Raw genomic sequence first — 18,768 nt, forward strand, 5'->3', positions numbered from 1 at the left:
TTCAATGGAGTATGAATATATACATACAACTGTTGTAAAGTATTCTCAATTAAATGATATATCTTCCTAGCTGATATTGCTTCCATTGCCCATGGCATTTGATTTAGAAAAAGTTGTCGGTGTATTTGTAAGCCTATGTTGATCCTCCCATAAATGAATCAAGTCGAAGATTTAGTATTAGGAGCCTTCTATTTGTTTAGCTGGTAATGGAAATCAATAAATTCTATAACTTGCTACATGTGATTCGTTGAATCGGATGTGTCAACCAGCTCCAGAATAAGCAAATCTGAAACTATCCTTTTCGTTACTTCACTAGAATTTTACTAGTTAAATTTACATTTAATTCAATTCAACAGGTCTTTTCGTCTCTCATTAAAAGCATTATTAAATTAGATACTAATTTAGCTCTGCCAAGGTTCCAATACATAAAAGTAAATCTCAAACAAATCATGCAAGTTTTTTTAGAAGCAGATAGTGATGAATCTAGTGATTGTACTAGCAACTCTTGTCATTCAAAATGGTAAGAGAATACCTTATTCTTATAATACTATTATTTTTATGAGATTAAAAATTAATATCTGGGCAAAAAAACCAGCTTTAAGGAATTTTTATAAATTCTATTTTATTTTAAAGAGTTGTCATGACAACTGTTGCTGTATTAGAAGAGAAAGAATCTATGCAAAGATGTTGTATTGATGTATATGCATGTACATGTGTTTTTATTATGAGCCTTCTTTTATCAACAAACGGTTGTTACGTGAAAATTGACAACGTTATTAGGCCCTTTAACTTCAAATCCCATTTGAACATCTTCGTCTGAGTTGATCGTAATGAGGTCCCCATCTTCATCTTCGTATTTAAGACCAGATATTGAAATAGAGGTCTCCTGTACACACAATTTTAGTTTATCTTCAATCTTTCGTGATAAATCATCGAATTCAATATTTGAGGGCACAAGGACGACATATATAGATCCTGCGTAATGTATCTTGATTTTAATATAGTCTTTTGGTATATCTTGATTGCTGTTTCTTTTATTACTGGCAGTTGCTGCAGTGGCGGATAGTAAGTCTATGTTGTCCATTGGTCTAAGGTTTACATTGCTTGATATCCTACTTCTTTCATGCATTGGTTCGTCTATTTGCTCAAGCTGATGCTGATGATGCTGTGGTTGTTGTCTTCGTTGCCAAAGAGCACCAGAAGGTGTATTGTTATTAGGCGAAGAAGGAAGACTTGTTGGAGGTGAATACGGTAAAGAGTGATGTTGATTTATGTGGTTATCTACATGTACTGCAGAAGAAGATGGTATACCTGCACCAGCGTGTGAAATTGAATTGTGGGTAGGCGACTTTGGTAAAGGAGGCAAAGTGACACCAGGTATACCATTCATCATATGACGAGAAGGGGTATTACTCGATGCATTTCCAAGACTCTGCTTTCTAGACAAAAGTCCATGAGCAGGATGAGGTATACGATTGTATTGATAGCTGTAGGACCTATTTCTCATAAAGCTATTATCATTATGATCGTCTTCATGCTCATGGTAGTATTCTTCATCTTCGTCGTCATAGTAACTCAATAAGGGGTTGGTTTCTGAAAATGGTGTTTGTGGAGTTGCAGGTAACAGATCAACTTTAGATGTTGATTCTTTGGTTTCAATGATAACTCCAAGCCATTGCCTCAATTGTTCATCATTTCGACATTTTAACTGTACCGTCTGACTTACATCCTTTTCAGTCCAAGATACATGTAAAACATAGTTGCCTATATGCATGTATAAATACGCTATATTGTGTTTTATCTTATTTGTACTATTACCTGTCTGATTGGAGGAGCCTTTAACATGTTCAATCCTCGACATGAATATTTTTCCTCTTACGATTAAAGCGCCTTCTTTTCTCTTCTTTTTAATTGATATTGAACTTTTGTTTGCATCCTTGACTTCTTTACAGAGCAAAATCACCTTCTCAAATAAGAAGGCGACCATTTCTTTTGCATGTTCTGAATCTGCTTTTTGCAGAGTTAATTTGTCGTGTAACAACAGTTGTCCATATTTATCTAATGAACATTCACTTCCATCCTCTACAACGATTTTCTTTTTTAAATCTTCAACAGCCAATGAGTTTTCTTGGAATCTCTTTGTCTCATTTACTTTTTTAGTCACTCGCTGTATCGCCTCCAAGCCATCCTTGTTCTCTTCATAATAGGGCCAGTCTTCAGATGTTGATTTGATTAATTGTTGAAGTAATAATGGATATTTACATACTCTTTGAATTGGCTTAATTAGCATGGCTGGTAACTCATAGGTAGGTGACATGATGTTTGCTAATTTTTGTAATTTGTGCGCTTCTTGTACAACTAGGTCTTGTGCAATCTGGAAATTAGCGCAGAAAGGCTCATAAACTGTGAATGCCTCTTCAAATTGAATGAATAAAAGACCAAATCTTTGTTCTTTTGTAGGAGATGCTGCCTGTGCTTCGACTTGGATTAAAAACCTTCTTTGAAAGTCAACAAGTGCATTCAAATTTCCAAATAAATAGTGCATTGTATCTGGTGAAAGCACTTCTTGTGCTTGTACTTCTCTCATATAGTTCTTCATATACAAACATTGTAAATAATGCAATCATAAATATATTCAACATTTGTACCTGAAGGGCTTCAAGATCTTGAACGTATTTTCTTTCGGTCGATAGCAATTCATAAACTACATTATATCGCATGTCTTTTGGTGAATCATGTTCTGCTTCCACATTTGTTAACGCATGCTCGGGTATAATGCTTTGCTCTCTTAATAATTCCAAAATTTTCTTTACTGTATTAACCACCTATAAGTGTATTTATACAATTAAATATGCTTGGTTGTAATAATAATTACGAACTTTACTTTTACAAATCCGTTTGTATCATTTTGATAAAGCTCAGTGACAGTAAATAACGTATCTTCAGGAAAATGTAATTGATCTCTGCAAGCAATAATAAAATGATAAATATAGACTTTTGACTTGTTAGTTGCTGATGGATTAACGGTGATAGGTAAATCTGGTTTTAATGCATTAAACAAAAAACATAAGCTTGTGCCTGATCTACAAATGTTCCATAGCTTTGTTAAAGGATCATTGGCAATACTGTTATTCTCGGCTACTTTTATGCTATCATTTTCTAGAAAAACTTCAAATCCTTCTACATAACTTAGAGCATTCAATACTGAGCGACAGGTATGATATATTGAAGCTTCTTGTGTTGCCTGCTTATTGGTTATAGAGTCTGTTGCAACTGGTGATTCAATCATAAGATTAGACAAGAAAGAAAGAAAACAAAAAGAGATAAAAAAAAAAAGAAGTTACACCCGCCTTTATTAAGCTTTTTGACCCTAAAAAATATTTTTTTCTGGCCTTTTTTTCTCAAATATAAAGCAAATTGCCTCGTGTCTTTTATAATTTATTCCTTAAAGTTGACAGCCTCGTGTCTGTAGTATACAATTGACATATCTTCCTTTTTTATAAGAAGTTTTAAAGGGAGCTTTGAGTTTTCTAGGAACTTAATTTATTATTAATTTCTTTCTTACCTAATAATCAGGAACTTACCATTTGTATAACATTGTTTATCATTTATTGACTTATGCTCGAGGTAGAGAGGCTTTTCTTTTACTGCAATTCAGAGACAGTTTTGTAAGAACGATCTTTTTTTCAAATTCAGAATAAGCAATGCTACGAAAAATCTAAATGACCAACGATAAATGCTATTCACAAATATTTGAAAACAGCCGTAATATTTTCAGGATAATAATAGAGAATAAAATTTTTCACATTTCCCTCATAACGCGTCTTGATAAAAACCACAGATAATATGAACACTAACAACATCACCAACACTAGTGATGTTTTGAAATATTATAGTATCTGGCATATCATACTAGTATATGAAGCAGTAATTCTTTTTGCATTAGAACTTTTCGTGCGATTCCTTTACCAGCGATGGTAAATACATTGTAAAAGTAGTTGACAATTGCATTAGTGCTTGTTCCTGTCCGGATACTGCTAAGCTTTGCAAGTATATCTTCTTGACAAGTCGTATTACACGAATTCCTTTCTCTTTGTGCTTTTCCTTGTTTGAGCCACTTTCTGATGACTTGCCAGACGTTGAAGACAGCTGCGATATTGATGAAGCAGAAAACCTTCGTCTCGCTGGATATCTTGAAATATTCAGAAATATCACAGCTCGTTTAACAGCATCTATCAGCAAGATCAAGTCTGGTATGCGTATGCATATATTGAGTAAAATGGAAGACACCATGAAGAGATCTGTTGCTAACATCAGTGATGTTGATGAGAGCTCTGCTTCTCTTCCTCCTAGACAAAGATAACATTTTTTTTTTCATATAATATTATTAAATAAAACTTCAAAAATTTCATCTCTCAAGTATCAAGTAGAATATTTTAATGTTTTTTTTTCCTTGTGACAAGCATTTATCGTTGGTCATTCAGATTTATTCGTGAAATCCAGAAGCATAGATTCACTCATCGAATATGCACAAAGGAACGAAAGGCACTGTCTCAAACTTCTGGTAGTAACTTCTCAGGATGATGGAAGATAATTGAGTTCTAACGCGCTTTAATAGATAATCCTTCAACAAAGAAGAAATTGGTCATGTTCATTGGAACCAGAGGAACCGGAGTCGGTTCCCGCATCAAAGGATTTAAAAAATACGGTGGACGGTGGAAAGAGGTCATCCATTCCGAAGCAGCAAACGTTTGCTTTACCGATGAGAACTTGACTTCCAAGACTTGCATTTTTTGCTTTCGACGACTGACGCATCCCCGTATATCAGTAACGAGAAACGGAGGGATTTTTTCAAGGAAAGTCAAAGGCAGTTTCTACTATACAAATCCGCTGTGTGTTTCAGTTCTGTCCAAATGTGCTGCCAAGTCGAGAGATTCTCTGTCAGCGTTGGCAATCGGTATCGTAGGTCTTAGTACAATTTTGTTTGGCGCTTCGTTACCAGCATTCAAATCACATAAAATCAGCAATATTGAAACTGAAAAATACATTAACTTCTTCCTTCAGATTTGAAGAGGAGACTGGCAGCTACGCAGAGGCTCTAGAGGTAAGAAAAGGATCAAGCAAGGTTGATCACCCAGAAGCAAAATTAAAATTTATTTGTCTGATAGTGACGGTATTTTACGACGGGTCGTTTAACGTCACTCGCAAAGCTAAGAGGTGTGCATTTAGGACAAAAGTCACTGAAATACCTTTTAGTTTTCTGGTTTGAGAGGATGCCCTGCTTTCTACTATAATAAAATTTTTTTAAAAGAAAATGCATATCAAACATATATTCTATAACCCTACTATCAGAATACGCAGCTTTAGTACTTCACTTATACGAAATAACTTATTTAATAAAGTACAGCTAATACCTCTAAAACAGTTGCAGCAGCATGCTCCTACTTTTTATGCACACGGTCAAAACATTCAACCACTTTACCAGCCATTCGAATTTTATTCTGAATTAAAATCTCGAATACTATCGGCTAAAAAAAGCATTTTTATAGCTGCACTTTATATTGGACATACAGAGCAAGAACTTGTAAGAAATTCCATACTAAATATAATATATATTGACTGTATATATAGGTTGATACAATAAGATTAGCACTTTCACGCTCTTCCACACTCCAGGTTCATATACTGATTGACTGCTTACGTGGAACACGCAATTCAAAAGGGCAAAGTTCTGCTACTTTACTTTTACCTCTAATACAAGAATACCCAGACCGAATCAATGTTGCTTTATATCATACGCCTGATCTTACAGGCATCTTAAAAAGAGCTTTACCACAACGATTTAATGAAACGATCGGATTAATGCATTTGAAATTATATGGGTTTGATAACTCAATTATGCTGAGCGGGTATAATGACAGCATGTGTATGAGTAGAGAGCATTATACTAATAAGTAAACACGTAGAGCCAATCTTAGTACAGATTATTTCACCAATAGACAAGATAGATATATCATTTTTAATAAGCAACAAGAACTAACAACTTATTATTATGATCTTTTGAAATTGATTAGCTCATGTTCTTATCAATTAAAGCCTGCCGATAATAGTAGTAAATACAAACTAGTTGTTTCAGATAGTATGTTCGATCCAGTTAAAGAAAGTAAACGATATAAAGCACTTGTACACAGTCGGCTGCAGCAATTCTTACTTGAATATCAAAATAAACCACATGAAAACAACCAAAAGATGGATACAGCTATATTACCCGTTATTCAAATGGGCCCATTCTGCATTAAACAAGATGAAAAAGCGACTTTAGAATTATTGAGTATTGCTGATCAACAACAAGAGAGGTGGACCATTCATTTAACATCAGGTTACTTTAATTTTACTGAAAAATACAAATCTGTAATCTTAAAAACAAAGGCCCTATTTCGATTTTTAACTGCATCTCCTGAGGTAGAAAAGATAACAGCAATAGTTGATGATAGTGTATTTTTAACTTTCTTTTTAAAAGGCAAATGGATTTTTTAACTCAAAAGGCGTATCAAGATTTCTTCCTCCTGCTTATACTCACATAGAGCGTAGATTTTATAGACAAGTAAAACGTGCTAAACGAGAAGAAGAGATTTCAATTGAAGAGTATAAAAGACCTGGTTGGACTTATCACGCAAAAGGTAAACACATGCATATTATATGAATAAATGTATTCATATTAAATAAAGGTCTTTGGGTGTTTTTGGGAAATGAATCTACACCGTCTGTTACAATGATTGGTTCACCCAACTTTGGCCAAAGATCAAGCGCAAGAGATTTAGAAGCACAAGCTATTCTAATCACACAAAATGAGCAACTAAAGAAAGCATTACACAAAGAAATAGATTTATTACATCAACATTCAGAAATTGTATCAAATGAAACATTTGCCAAAGTAGATAGAAAAGTTCCTTATGGTGTTAGAATAGCCACTGCATTTGTAAAAACAATGTTATAAAATAGAAATAATGTTTTTATTTATTTTTTTGTGTAAGAAAAATGCCCTTTTTTATGCTACGTAACTATACATGTCCTTCTGGTTTTCAACGCGTTCAATATATTCTTTTTCCAATAAGACATCAATACACTTCTTGATAGCAGGTACACGAGGCTTAAATCTTGATTGCAATTGAGTGATGACTTCATCTATGAGAACAACATGTTTCATCACTTTGCGTGTCTTCATAATTCTAACAATAGCTGCTTGCATCACAAACATTCTGTCTTCCTCAATATTCTTGTGTGTTTCATCTGTTTCTGCCTTTTGCTCCATCTTCATCTGCATGTTCAAATTGATCCTGACCTTTTTGCTCTTAAAGTCTTGGTTGAGTACATAACGACTACCCGCATCACCCACATTAGTTCCATCACGTAAAAGCAATACTTTGGCTTTAACAAGAATTCCCAAAGCAGGGTTGAGCGCTTCAGATGCTAAACCGGTACTCTTTTGTAATTCTTCATAGGTATAACTATCGGCGTTGTTGTATTGTAATAATATACCCATTTGATAGGCAGAAACCATGAACGTATAGCTGACCTTGCTTGATTTAAGATAGTGAGTCTTGAGTTCAGCTTTGGATAATTGGAACAACCAGTTCAATTTTCGTCCAATGTGCTTTGTTTGATAAAATTGTTGGAATTTATCGTACATTTGTACAACGTCGTCTGGAAGATTGAAGGAAGTAGAAGGGGCTGAAAGAGGCCAAGAACCTGCACTAAGGACAAGGATATTGAAATCGGCTAATATACAAGAAGGTAAATATTTCATACATGCTTTATACATTTTTTTCCTTTTACCGCTTGAATTGGGTGTTTCAGAGCTATTTTGAGCAACGCTCTTGAATTCTTCATTTAATTCTTTACTGAGTGACATGTCAGTTAACATGCGTTGGAGTTTAGAAGTATATTCAAAACCACAGGCTTCTTTCAATTTAGAGATCATTGAGCCTTCAGCATCATCAGAAGCAGAGGTACCATTAACCAAACGTTTAGCCAACATCTTTGAATAGAATTTTTGGAATACATCTTTATCTTCTACATACTTGAACACAGTCATCACATTGTTCAAGACATCTTCAAGCTCATCCTCTTCTGGGTTCTTTGCACTCTTTTTTAGTAATTGGTCACAGAAACGAGCCAGTAGTTCGGGAGATTTATTGGAGGCACCTTTACAAACTTTATTACGGTTGACAAATTCTCCACAAGCTTTGTCTAGAGCAGCCACAAATCCAGCTTCTCCACAGAATGCTGATTGTGTAAGATCATTGTATTTCTTATGGACATCCAATAAGGTATCAACATAACTTTTAGGGTCAAATCCATCTGCTTCACTCTGAGCAATACGTTCAATAGCTGTCAAACCTGCCTTCTTGACGTGCGCTTCAAAGCTAGCTCGTAAAGGATTTAGTCCTTCTTCGATACGTGCCAAAAGTGTATACATTCGGTGAAGGTCTATGGCAATGGTTTAGCACTACTATAATTTATGAATGCATATACCTTCTTGTTTATCTAAATCAAGTAAACCTTGGAATCCGTCCCAAATACTTTCTTCTTGATTTTTAACCAGTACAGTCTCACAAATGGGCACAAGTGTTTGATGGGTGGAAGGATGAAGAAACAGTTGTACTCTGGTCTCTTCTTCATTTAATCTGACTTCCGCCTTTTTCATATAATCAGGAATACTATTTTCACTGATAAACTTTTCTGATTCAGTCTTGTAATAAACTTCGGTTGCTTCAAGGAAAGGCTGTTCAAAATAATTTCTATAAACATCCAAATTAGATTTTGAAGAATCATTGTGATCCAATCCAAGTGATACTATAAAAATACATTTTAATACATCGTGAAGCATATTTACTTTTTTCTTTCTTTCTTTTTTACCAAATGAATCAATGACGTTTTTAATAAGACCAGTTTCAATTACTTCACCATTTCTCTGCTTTTCAATCAACTTTAAGACAGCTGAGATAACATTATAATGAACATATTCAAACATGTACTTTTTCCAACTGTAAAGGGTTAAGCTGAACACATCATAAACATCGCTCTTTCTGTCTTCATCAATCTCACGCTTCACCCAATAACGATTCAAGTACATGAAAATGTTATTAACAACGCGAGCAGCAGCAGTATATCTTGTCCATTGTTTGGTATAATATTGTAGCAAAGACTCATCCATGTATTGCTCTGATTCAGCTCTAATGTTTTCTAAATGTCTCTTTAAATATTCACACAAATTAAGGTATACTTCGCCTCCAATCAATGGTGGTGCAGGAGCAGCTTTACAAAAGGTTAATATAGAGTACGCGTAAGCTATCTATTTCGTCATTTTTTATATTTACGTCTTCTTGAACTTTGAGATTGAATAGTGCTATATTGAGTGGTACTATGTAATGCGGAATCGCTTCTTGCACAGTAATTGTGAACAGCACTAACGATAATGATATAAGCACGTCATCCCAGCGAAAAAAATAAAATAAATATCATATTTACCTATAAAGGATTGAATAACGGGCACGGGTAAGTCCTTGTTCAAAGCGACACATAACTTGATCAAGGCCTTCTTCTAAGAAAGCCCATGTAGCATTAAAGTCATTATGAGGAGGTAATTGCATAGAACTCATTTTTAATCAAGAAGAAAAAAAAATGTACGTGACAAGTGTTATTCTAGTGTGTGTATTTTATTTAATATTGGAACAACGACATACTGAGATTCAATTTATATCATGTATAATGAAAGGTACCCCTTTTTCTTGAAAAACAAATTAATAAAGCAAATAAGGCTTTGATCTAAACGCTTCCTTCTTCATTCTCCTTCTGGCAGCCATAGAATGAACAATATATATTTATTGAATCTATATTAAAAAAGATTTTCTATCCAGCAATTATAGAAAAAATCATAATTCTCTGCTTTCAATAACATATAGTAATGACTACAAATTTTACGCATTATCAACACTTTATGAAAATACTTTCTGTATGTCTTTTTATGTAAGCTGCTTGCTTTTTCTTTATCCGAGAATACGTCTCTTTTTGTGCGTTATATATGTAAGATAGTGAATGAATGATAAATTTCCTTCCTTTTTTCATTTCCTTTAAATGAATTTAATCCTACTTTCTTACCTTTTTCCATCTTTCAATAATAAAAAGCTTTATAACAGATCCTACGAGTAAACCAAACGTAATGACAATAAAAGTATGTATAATAATTTCATCCTTGTAAGAATCTCGAGCTATTTTATGTTTCATTAGTACTTATATGCCCCTGTTATAATCTACTTACCAAAGCAAGCTGTTTTGAAGTCATTACTAGGACACGTTTCATCAGCTATACCATCACATAAACCATCTTGAACATTATCTAAACAAAATTGCTTTGTACATGTAGAACAAGGTTTTAAGTCAGTTGTTGGAAGTTCGAATACAGTTGAATTGGAACCACAGAAGCATTTACAAAACATCCTTATATCTGCTGCCCACGTTATTGATATAAAACATAGAAATAAAAATGGTATCATTTTTGACATTTTACAAAGTAAAGAAAGGTAAAATAAAAAAAAGTTCAATAACCGAAAATAAAAGTGTGATAAAAAGGACAACAATTTAGAATCAGTATTAAAATGTGAATATTAACAAATATAACTGCCAGTAATGTTTCACTAGAAAACTAAAAGAGATACCAGAAAGAAAAAAAAATAAAGCATGTATTAAACATATAGGATAAGGATCAGTACAGTTGCACTTCTTTATGTATTGTTATCCAACATTTTATCATTTTTCAAAGTTAATTCATTCATATTAGACATTAACATAATTAATCTTGTGAAAAAAAAAAATCTTTTTATGCGAAACGTAGTCATGAAACAAATTACAAAGGTTGATGGGTTATTAGCAAGAGATTAATATATTTTTATAAAGAGATTTTATCACTGCTTCTCACCAAATTGTCACGGTGAATCACACAATCTGAGTCGACATAACCTAAAATATTTACTATTTCTGTACTATGGCATCTTTTGATACGTGAGATTTCGATACTTGGATAATTTGCTAATCCTTTTCCGATAAGTATGTCTTCTATTTGACCGTCTTGTTTGGTACGTCGCAAGATGATATTGACTGCTTGGTGAGCAGCAAATGAACCTTCTACATCAACAATACCAGCAGCAAAGAGGCTTGATTTTAATTTTGGAAGCAAGATTGCATTGGCCGCTCCTTCGTCTACATAAATTATGCCCGCTGTATGTAAGCCGTATTGAATCCACCATTTTCGATCTAATAATGGGTTGTTCTTTGCAATAAATCGGGTATGAAGAGGAGCATTACTCAGATTATCATCATTGATAGATTCAATGATATTCAAGATATTTTTGGGTTTGGAGCCATTTGAAATAAAAGCTGTGATGCCTGCTGCAGTGGCAAGCTCAGCAGCAACTAGTTTGGTTGCCATGCCACCTGTGCCTAAACTAGATCCCATGGAAGCCACAGAAACTAGGATGTATATTTTATAAGCTTAAAAAAAAAGAAAAATGGGATATGTGTACCTTGTTCTTTCAGCTGAACCATATCTTCACAAACTGTTACTGGTTTTGCATCAGGATTTGTACGAGGATTATCAGTATAGAGACAATCAACATCGGTCAATAGGAATAGATAATCTGCTTTAACCATACCAGCTATAACAGCTGATAATGTGTCATTATCCCCAAAACGAATACCCTACATGTGCACATTCATTATTAAGATTTATTTTTTCTTGTCATGTACTTTTTTTTTCCTTACCTGTGTGGAAATAGTATCATTTTCATTAACAATAGGAACAACAGCCATTTCCAACAATTCTTCTAAACAATTCACGGCATTTAAATATTGTGATCTCTGCAATATTAAAGAAATGAATTTTTTTTTTCTATACACAGGAATAAAATACTTACATCAGCAAGATCATTTTTTGTTAGCAGGATTTGTGCAACCGGCTGAGAAAATTGACCAAAAAGATCGTCATATAATGCCATCAATCGACCTTGACCTACTGCAGCTATCGCCTATGAATAATGAGATCCATTGCTTTCATTTAAAATTTTTAGATATTTACTTGTCTTGCAGCTAATCGTGAAGGCTTTTCTGCTATATTAAGTCGTCTTAAACCGGTTCCAACAGCAGCACTTGAAACAAGTACAACTCGGTGACCAAGAGCACGTAAGCTGAGAACTGTTTCGACAATAGCAGAGAGGTTGGATAATAAAGGAAAATGAGTGACTTCATTGCAAATAGATGAAGTGCCAATTTTTATAACAATTGTTTTGTTAGATTTGTTTAAGTTTTTTTGATTATTGTTAATCATTTGAAGTAAAAAGAAAAATGTGATAGAATTAGGTACAACTAAAAAAAAATAGAAATAATGAGTCATAACTGCAAACATACGGTGGATTGTTTATCCGATAACAAACAATAAGCCACTACAGGAATAATGGATCTCATGCATAAGGAAAATCAAGGAATCATTGAACAAAAGCTTATAATTTCTTCGGCAAATTACGAACGGTTATGTTCCCACAAGGGAAAGACAACGTAGAGATCAAAAAAGTAAGTTGAAGTCGTGAAAAATTTTGGAAGATTACTGTTATTCTATCCAATAATTGCTCCTAACATTGTTTCAATAGCAAAAAAAACATTTCTTATTGATTAGCATTAAATAAAAAAAGTACATGTTTAAAGTTATTCTTACAAGTAATTTATACTATACGCAAACATACAATCTCAAATCAGTGTGGGATTATAGTAAATAAAAGCATAAATCGTTTTTTTTATGTAATAAACCCTAAAGTATTTGTACTGGTTTCAATTGCCAAAAACTTAGTCCTTTTAGACGTGTATACAAAACATATAAAGCCCCAAAAAGCCTTTGACAAGGTATAAAGGCTAGGCCATTAAATATCAGATAAAAATTACGGCCTTTTTCTTTTTTATGGTATGAACTCCAAGGTTCTGATTATCCTTTTTTTATTATCCTTGGTCTTGTTGATGCATAAGGTTAGATTTTCACATAAAAAAACGAAAGGCACAAAAAGCTGACCTGCTTTCCATTTGGTCATATCAGCTTAATTATATTTTTTGATGTTTCCAGATAAGAGGAAGGCAGCGTAATCGCTTTAGAAAATTTTCGAAGTACAGTTCTGTTTCCCAAGCGAATGATGTTTCTTGCTCCAGCATTTCTAGCGGTGCGTCATCTTTCTTGTCTGCCTCTGAGTCATGTAGTGCTCAGTAACATAGTGGTGGTTATTACAGGCTTATTAGGCAGTGCTTTTGCTATGAGCATTGTTATCACAAACTGTGCTTCTTTGCAGTAAATCCTGAAATTCCTGCAATTATTACTTTAATTTAATTATTTGTTGAATCTTTTATTATTTTGCTCACTAAATAGGATTATTTGTAAATTACATTTTGTGATAAAGCAAAGTACATACCACTTCTTTTCAACAGATCAAATTTTTCCATGATAACTATGATGCAATAATCTGTTGCATCTTTTTATCAAACTCATTTCGTGAATAAAAGCATGTACTTTAATACAGTGGCTTTATAAAATATAGACTTTAGTATGAAATAGCGTCCAGTATATGTACTTAACACAGTAGAGTATCAGTCATTATATGTGATCAATAAAGCTCCTCTAGAGTTATAAAATAGTTACGCAGGCGAAAGAGAGAAATGCAGCTTTACTTTGAATGTAAGCTTAGGTCAATGAAAACATCGACAAAAGACTTTTAAAAAAAAAAAAAAAAAAAAAAAAAACGCTGTCTGCATCAATCAATAGAATATTAACAGAGATCAAGAAATTCTAAAATATATTGTAATAGGAGTAACACTGTAGAAATTAAAAACAGCTTCCATAGCTATAAACCTTCGTTCACAGTAAGCGTATTCACAACTCGATTGAACATGTAATGTTCTGGAAGGTCAACCCATAAGGACTAAGCAAAGCTATTAAATACTTAAATAAAGTGTAAGGTTTCATAAAAAAAATGTAGTCAGCTTATACGATGAAATCTTTAAAAAACCAAAGATTCTTCTTCCCCACGCATGTAAATTACATGTTCAGCTCAAAATCTCGTAAAAGGCATGAACACGTACTGTAAACAAGTGTTCAACTTATTTTCATTATATAAAAGTATAAAAGTTAATCATTTATTCTTGGTAGATTAACTATCTTTGCATATGGCATAAATATACACATGTTTTAAGAAAAAAGGAACATTAATAAATCACGCTCCACTTTAATAATACATTCTTGTTTTTAACAAAAAAAGAAATAGTCTATTTAATCAACTTCGAAGTTATATTACTTGTATAAAGAGGTAGAAAAATCTAGTTAAAATGCTTGCTATATCATTTTTTACGCGACATTTTCGATGTAGGCTAGAAAAGGTATTTGTATATCTGGGATCAAGTTTTTGTTAAAGTATTGTGTTACAGTTCAAATGGCAATCACATGAAGCATATAACAATAAAGCGATATATACTTACACCACTTATATAACATAATTTTTGTTCAAAGTTGATTAAGAGGTTAAAAATTAAGCAGGATACTATGGTCACTCTATTTGTTTGTTTCAGCGAATCGAGTGACGTCTAAAATTGGCTCGCCGATGAACTCTCTTTCTTTCCTCGTACTTTTCTTTCTCCTTTTTTTTAATTTTTTTTTTTTTATCTTTAAAAAAAATATAAACTAAAGAAAGTTCCAAGGTTAGTCTTTAGTCTTCACGTATGTATTGTTTTTACTTTTCATTTCTATATTTTCTTATTTCATTTTTTTTTTCCTTTGTTCAACAAAAGAAGAAAAAAATTAAGAATATCCTTTTTTGAGAAAAGGGGTAATGTTCAGACTTTAACAAACTTTTTTCTAATTTAGTTACATCCAAGTTTCAATAATTTATTTCCTCTCTTAAAATGGCTCAATCGCAAAACAGGAGAAGTACCTGGGATGGGTAAATTAAACAAAGATATACAGAGGAGAGTGTTGAAACATCTCCTAAGAGCTTGCTTGAAATTAACAAGAAAAACTAGGCATAATGGACGAACTGTAGATGTTAGGTCAACGGATCTTTTGCATTTGTACATTTATGACTATTTCAAAAAACAAAAGTATCACCAAGCTGCGAGAGCATTTTCTACTGAAGTCAGTATCAATACGGATCAATCTCCTCCTATCGATATTTCTTTGTCTGATTGGTGGAGTGTGTTTTGGGATGTTTATTATGCTAAAAATAAGGAAGCAACAGCCAGTAAAGAAGCTAGTACAAATGATGAGGTAAGTTTCTCTTTTCATATATAGAAACAAGACTAATTGTCGTACGTAGTATCACGATTATTTGAGAGCAAAAAGAGAAGAAGCTATACAGCAAGCAAAGGAATTTAACTTACATCAAACTGCTCAACGCAGAGCTTCTGAGGTACAGCGATCCCCTCAGCAACAGCCAGAGCACCAGCAATTGTCACGAGATTCTCGTCCATCTCCATCGAGTAGTCCTGCTTCTTTGCCTAACAATGGTACAATGGCTCCTCCTACCAATGCAAATAATACTGGTAACAGTAATATTGTAAATACACCTCAAAGTATGACCACAAGTTTGCCTCAGCAATCGCAAAATAATATGCCAGTAAGACATACCTCGTCTCCTTCATTTTCTCCACGACAGATGCAAAGAGGGGCTGAAATCATGGCTCAACAACAGCCACAGACACCACATGTGGGCGAAGCAATGATTAATTCTCCCATGACAAACCAACAATTACAACAAGCTCAACAGCAGCAACAAATGCTAAGAAATCATAGCGTACTTGTTGCTGCCATGAATGCATGTGGTTTGGCAGGCCGCGATCAGAGTACGTTGACGGCTGAAGAAAAGGTAAAAGGGAAAAGAAGAGAATATAAAAATAAGCGTGGTTTTGACTCTCTTTTTCTACTTGTTTATTATTATTATTGCTAAATATCATAAAAAGGCCAATGTTACTGCACATATAAGAAGGATCAATATGCAACAACAGCAAAATATTTTGAGAACTAACCCGTAAAGAAAACAAAAAAAAAACTGTTGAATGATTTCTTATTTTTAATTTATTTCTATAGTAATATGATGGTTGGTAACCAACAAGCCAGACTTCACATGCAACATCAAGTTATGCTTCAACAACAGCAACAGCAACAGCATGCTATGCTACAGCAGCAACAGCAACAAGGACAGCCACCTATAGGGCAGATGACACCTCAAAGACAAGAAGCACAATTACCTCAACAGCATCATCCAATGGGTCAAAGTCCTCAAATAGATCCTAGTCAACGTATGATTGGTCCCGGAGGTAATAATATACCAAAAAGAAAAGAAAGCAAGAGAGAGAACTGATGCTTGAATATATAGTTAACGGGCAGCCAAGACAATATATGAATCCTACTGGGGCAGGCATGCCTGGGGGTATGGGGCCTGCAGCACAGATGGGTATAGTCGGTAATATGCAAAATCCTAATTTAATGAATGGCGCGTTTAATGGAGATGGTAATCTATTTCACTATTAAATAAAATCACTGTTATTCATTTATTGCTTATGTGGTTTAGTGAACTTAATGCTTGCACAGCAAATGATGAGTAAAGGTCAAATGCCTCCTGGAGGGTTAACACCTCAGCAACAGCAGGTAAAAAAAGTCAAAACTTTATAAGTATTGTTGTTCAAGATTATGTGGTAGTTTCTGATACAGCAGCAGGCCTTTCGAACTCGACAACGTATACTGCAACAGCAACAACAGCAACAGCAGCAACAACAACAGCAGCAGCAACAACAACAACAGCAGCAGCAGCAACAACAGCAACAGCAGCAGCAGCAGCAGCAGCAGCAAAATATGACTAATAACAATCAACAAGGTTCTCAAACACCGCCTGCTTCTGTGGAAAGCCCAAATGCAGGAAGTAGCAGTAATCCAACAGGTTCTCCTGAAGGAGAAAAGAAAAAAAACATGGCTTTATATCAGCGCCGCCAAGTGTCTCTTTCTTTGCAACAGCAAAACCAGCAACAGCAATTTGCACAACAACAACAGCAGCAGCAACAGCAAAATCAGCAGCAACAACCTCCTCAAAAAAGACAAAGAACAGATGATGCGTCTCAACAGCAAGCTTCTCCGCAACTACCACATCTTATGAGCCCACATGTCATGAATCAGCAAGATATAGCCATGCAGCAGCGCTTACAGCAACAACAGCGCTTTGAACAACAGCAAATAAAGGCAAGTCAGTCTCCACAAATGACCCGAAACGCGTTAAATCAACAAAAGACACCGCAGCAAACGCCGCAACAAGTAGTTCAACAAGCCAATACACAGCGTATGGGGTGGAACCCAAATGATATGGGATCACCTTCAAATCTTGAAGCACATTCACCTATGCACCAGCAACCACAACCACCACCACCTTCGAATAATGTCATCTCATTTGATTTGGAACGATTCATGATGGGAGACACAGGTGATTTTGGCGAAATGTTTGCCTCTGGGGATGAAAATGCCGAACAGAATTTGCTTATGGCTGGTGATGGAAATGAACTTGACCCTTTCGGTGGAGGATTTTTAGCTAGTATGGGTGGTGGCATTGATTTAGATAGTAGCATGGGTGTACCTACTGGAAATAATGGGAGCAATAATGCTGCTTCTGGAACAGGTGGTAATCTGCAACTTTATGCTGATTTATCAGGACATACCAATAAGGTCTCTACTGTATCATTTTCAGTGGATGGGCAATGGCTGGCTAGTGCAGGACATGATAGGAAAGTAATGATTTGGAGTGTTCAAGAAAAGAAGATGATGTACCCATTGGATGGTCATACAGGCAACATTACATGCGCTAGATGGAGCACAGATAATCGTAATTTGGTCGCTACCTCTTCTTATGATAAGACATTGCGTATATGGGATGTAGGATTAGCCATTTCTAGCAATGGTGATAATATGCCTAAACAAATGGTCAAGTTGGACTGTCGAGCTCAAGTGACTGCAGTTGACTTTGCGCCTGATAGATCCGATACAATCTGTTCACTTGATGCTGAAGGAGAATTAAAGGTGTGGAATATGAAGACATCAAGCTGCGAGAAATCACTTAAAGTGGTAATTATTTTAAAAAAAAAAAAAAAAAAAAAAAAAAAAAAAAAAACTAATTTTTTTTTTGCTTAAAAAGACACAGTCCAAATCAGGATTTTCACCTAATCCAATGCGCTTTCATCCAAGAACTGTAACAGTTCTTGCATGTGCAGTAGGCAACCAAATTTACATTATTGATATTACAAAGAATAATAGTGGAGATAATGCGATTCGTACGATTACAACTGACCACGGTAAGAATATTTGCTCATTTGATTGGTCTGCGGATGGAAACTATTTGGTGGCATCTTCTGAAGACAAGATTTGTGTATATGATACCTCACATTGGAAATGTGTTATGAGCCATATTCCACAGAGCAAAATATCTGGATGTGCATTCATAAATGGAATTAATGAAAAATTACGTATATTATATGGAGGATACCAAGATATTTTTATATGGCAATGTGGGGTACCAGGATCACAACCTAAAAAAGCAGGTACGCAATCTGGTATGGTTGTCAGTATAGCATGTTGTTCAATTGGAGGACAAACAGTGGTCGCATCAGCAAGTCATCATCAAAAGGAAAAGAATTTGATGCTGTGGT

At 34.5% G+C, this 18,768-nt stretch overlaps 7 protein-coding genes across 7 annotated transcripts; 3 read left to right on the plus strand and 4 right to left on the minus strand.

Annotated features, from left to right (window-relative positions):
* Positions 1 to 739: 739 nt before the first annotated feature.
* RO3G_05390 (uncharacterized protein) lies at positions 740 to 2,587 on the minus strand (the record flags this gene model as incomplete). Its single annotated transcript, XM_067659980.1, has 2 exons — positions 740 to 1,764; positions 1,819 to 2,587. 2 exons carry the CDS (start codon positions 2,585 to 2,587, stop codon positions 740 to 742), a joined length of 1,794 nt encoding a protein of 597 aa, XP_067516081.1.
* A 1,332-nt stretch (positions 2,588 to 3,919) lies between these two features.
* On the plus strand, positions 3,920 to 4,363 carry RO3G_05391 (uncharacterized protein; the record flags this gene model as incomplete). Its single annotated transcript, XM_067659981.1, has 2 exons — positions 3,920 to 3,927; positions 4,015 to 4,363. 2 exons carry the CDS (start codon positions 3,920 to 3,922, stop codon positions 4,361 to 4,363), a joined length of 357 nt encoding a protein of 118 aa, XP_067516082.1.
* A 550-nt stretch (positions 4,364 to 4,913) lies between these two features.
* On the plus strand, positions 4,914 to 6,997 carry RO3G_05392 (uncharacterized protein; the record flags this gene model as incomplete). The annotated part of the gene is made up of 8 exons (XM_067659982.1): positions 4,914 to 4,962; positions 5,025 to 5,104; positions 5,408 to 5,584; positions 5,632 to 5,954; positions 6,000 to 6,163; positions 6,260 to 6,462; positions 6,521 to 6,680; positions 6,729 to 6,997. 8 exons carry the CDS (start codon positions 4,914 to 4,916, stop codon positions 6,995 to 6,997), a joined length of 1,425 nt encoding a protein of 474 aa, XP_067516083.1.
* Positions 6,998 to 7,048: 51 nt separating this feature from the next.
* Positions 7,049 to 9,662, minus strand: RO3G_05393 (uncharacterized protein; the record flags this gene model as incomplete). The annotated part of the gene is made up of 6 exons (XM_067659983.1): positions 7,049 to 7,779; positions 7,837 to 8,490; positions 8,536 to 8,856; positions 8,920 to 9,318; positions 9,381 to 9,469; positions 9,532 to 9,662. 6 exons carry the CDS (start codon positions 9,660 to 9,662, stop codon positions 7,049 to 7,051), a joined length of 2,325 nt encoding a protein of 774 aa, XP_067516084.1.
* A 273-nt stretch (positions 9,663 to 9,935) lies between these two features.
* On the minus strand, positions 9,936 to 10,499 carry RO3G_05394 (uncharacterized protein; the record flags this gene model as incomplete). The annotated part of the gene is made up of 3 exons (XM_067659984.1): positions 9,936 to 9,971; positions 10,162 to 10,271; positions 10,322 to 10,499. The coding sequence occupies 3 exons, from the start codon at positions 10,497 to 10,499 to the stop codon at positions 9,936 to 9,938; spliced, it is 324 nt and encodes a 107-aa protein (XP_067516085.1).
* A 449-nt stretch (positions 10,500 to 10,948) lies between these two features.
* RO3G_05395 (glutamate 5-kinase) lies at positions 10,949 to 12,382 on the minus strand (the record flags this gene model as incomplete). The annotated part of the gene is made up of 5 exons (XM_067659985.1): positions 10,949 to 11,529; positions 11,583 to 11,757; positions 11,821 to 11,916; positions 11,973 to 12,083; positions 12,134 to 12,382. The coding sequence occupies 5 exons, from the start codon at positions 12,380 to 12,382 to the stop codon at positions 10,949 to 10,951; spliced, it is 1,212 nt and encodes a 403-aa protein (XP_067516086.1).
* Positions 12,383 to 14,988: 2,606 nt separating this feature from the next.
* Positions 14,989 to 18,385, plus strand: RO3G_05396 (uncharacterized protein; the record flags this gene model as incomplete). Its single annotated transcript, XM_067659986.1, has 9 exons — positions 14,989 to 15,026; positions 15,133 to 15,349; positions 15,399 to 15,947; positions 16,042 to 16,109; positions 16,169 to 16,398; positions 16,542 to 16,592; positions 16,653 to 16,729; positions 16,781 to 18,187; positions 18,377 to 18,385. 9 exons carry the CDS (start codon positions 14,989 to 14,991, stop codon positions 18,383 to 18,385), a joined length of 2,646 nt encoding a protein of 881 aa, XP_067516087.1.
* Positions 18,386 to 18,768: the final 383 nt, after the last annotated feature.

The sequence above is a fragment of the Rhizopus delemar genome, genomic scaffold (genome assembly GCF_000149305.1).
Source record: "Rhizopus delemar RA 99-880 supercont3.3 genomic scaffold, whole genome shotgun sequence".
NCBI lineage: Eukaryota > Fungi > Mucoromycota > Mucoromycetes > Mucorales > Rhizopodaceae > Rhizopus > Rhizopus delemar.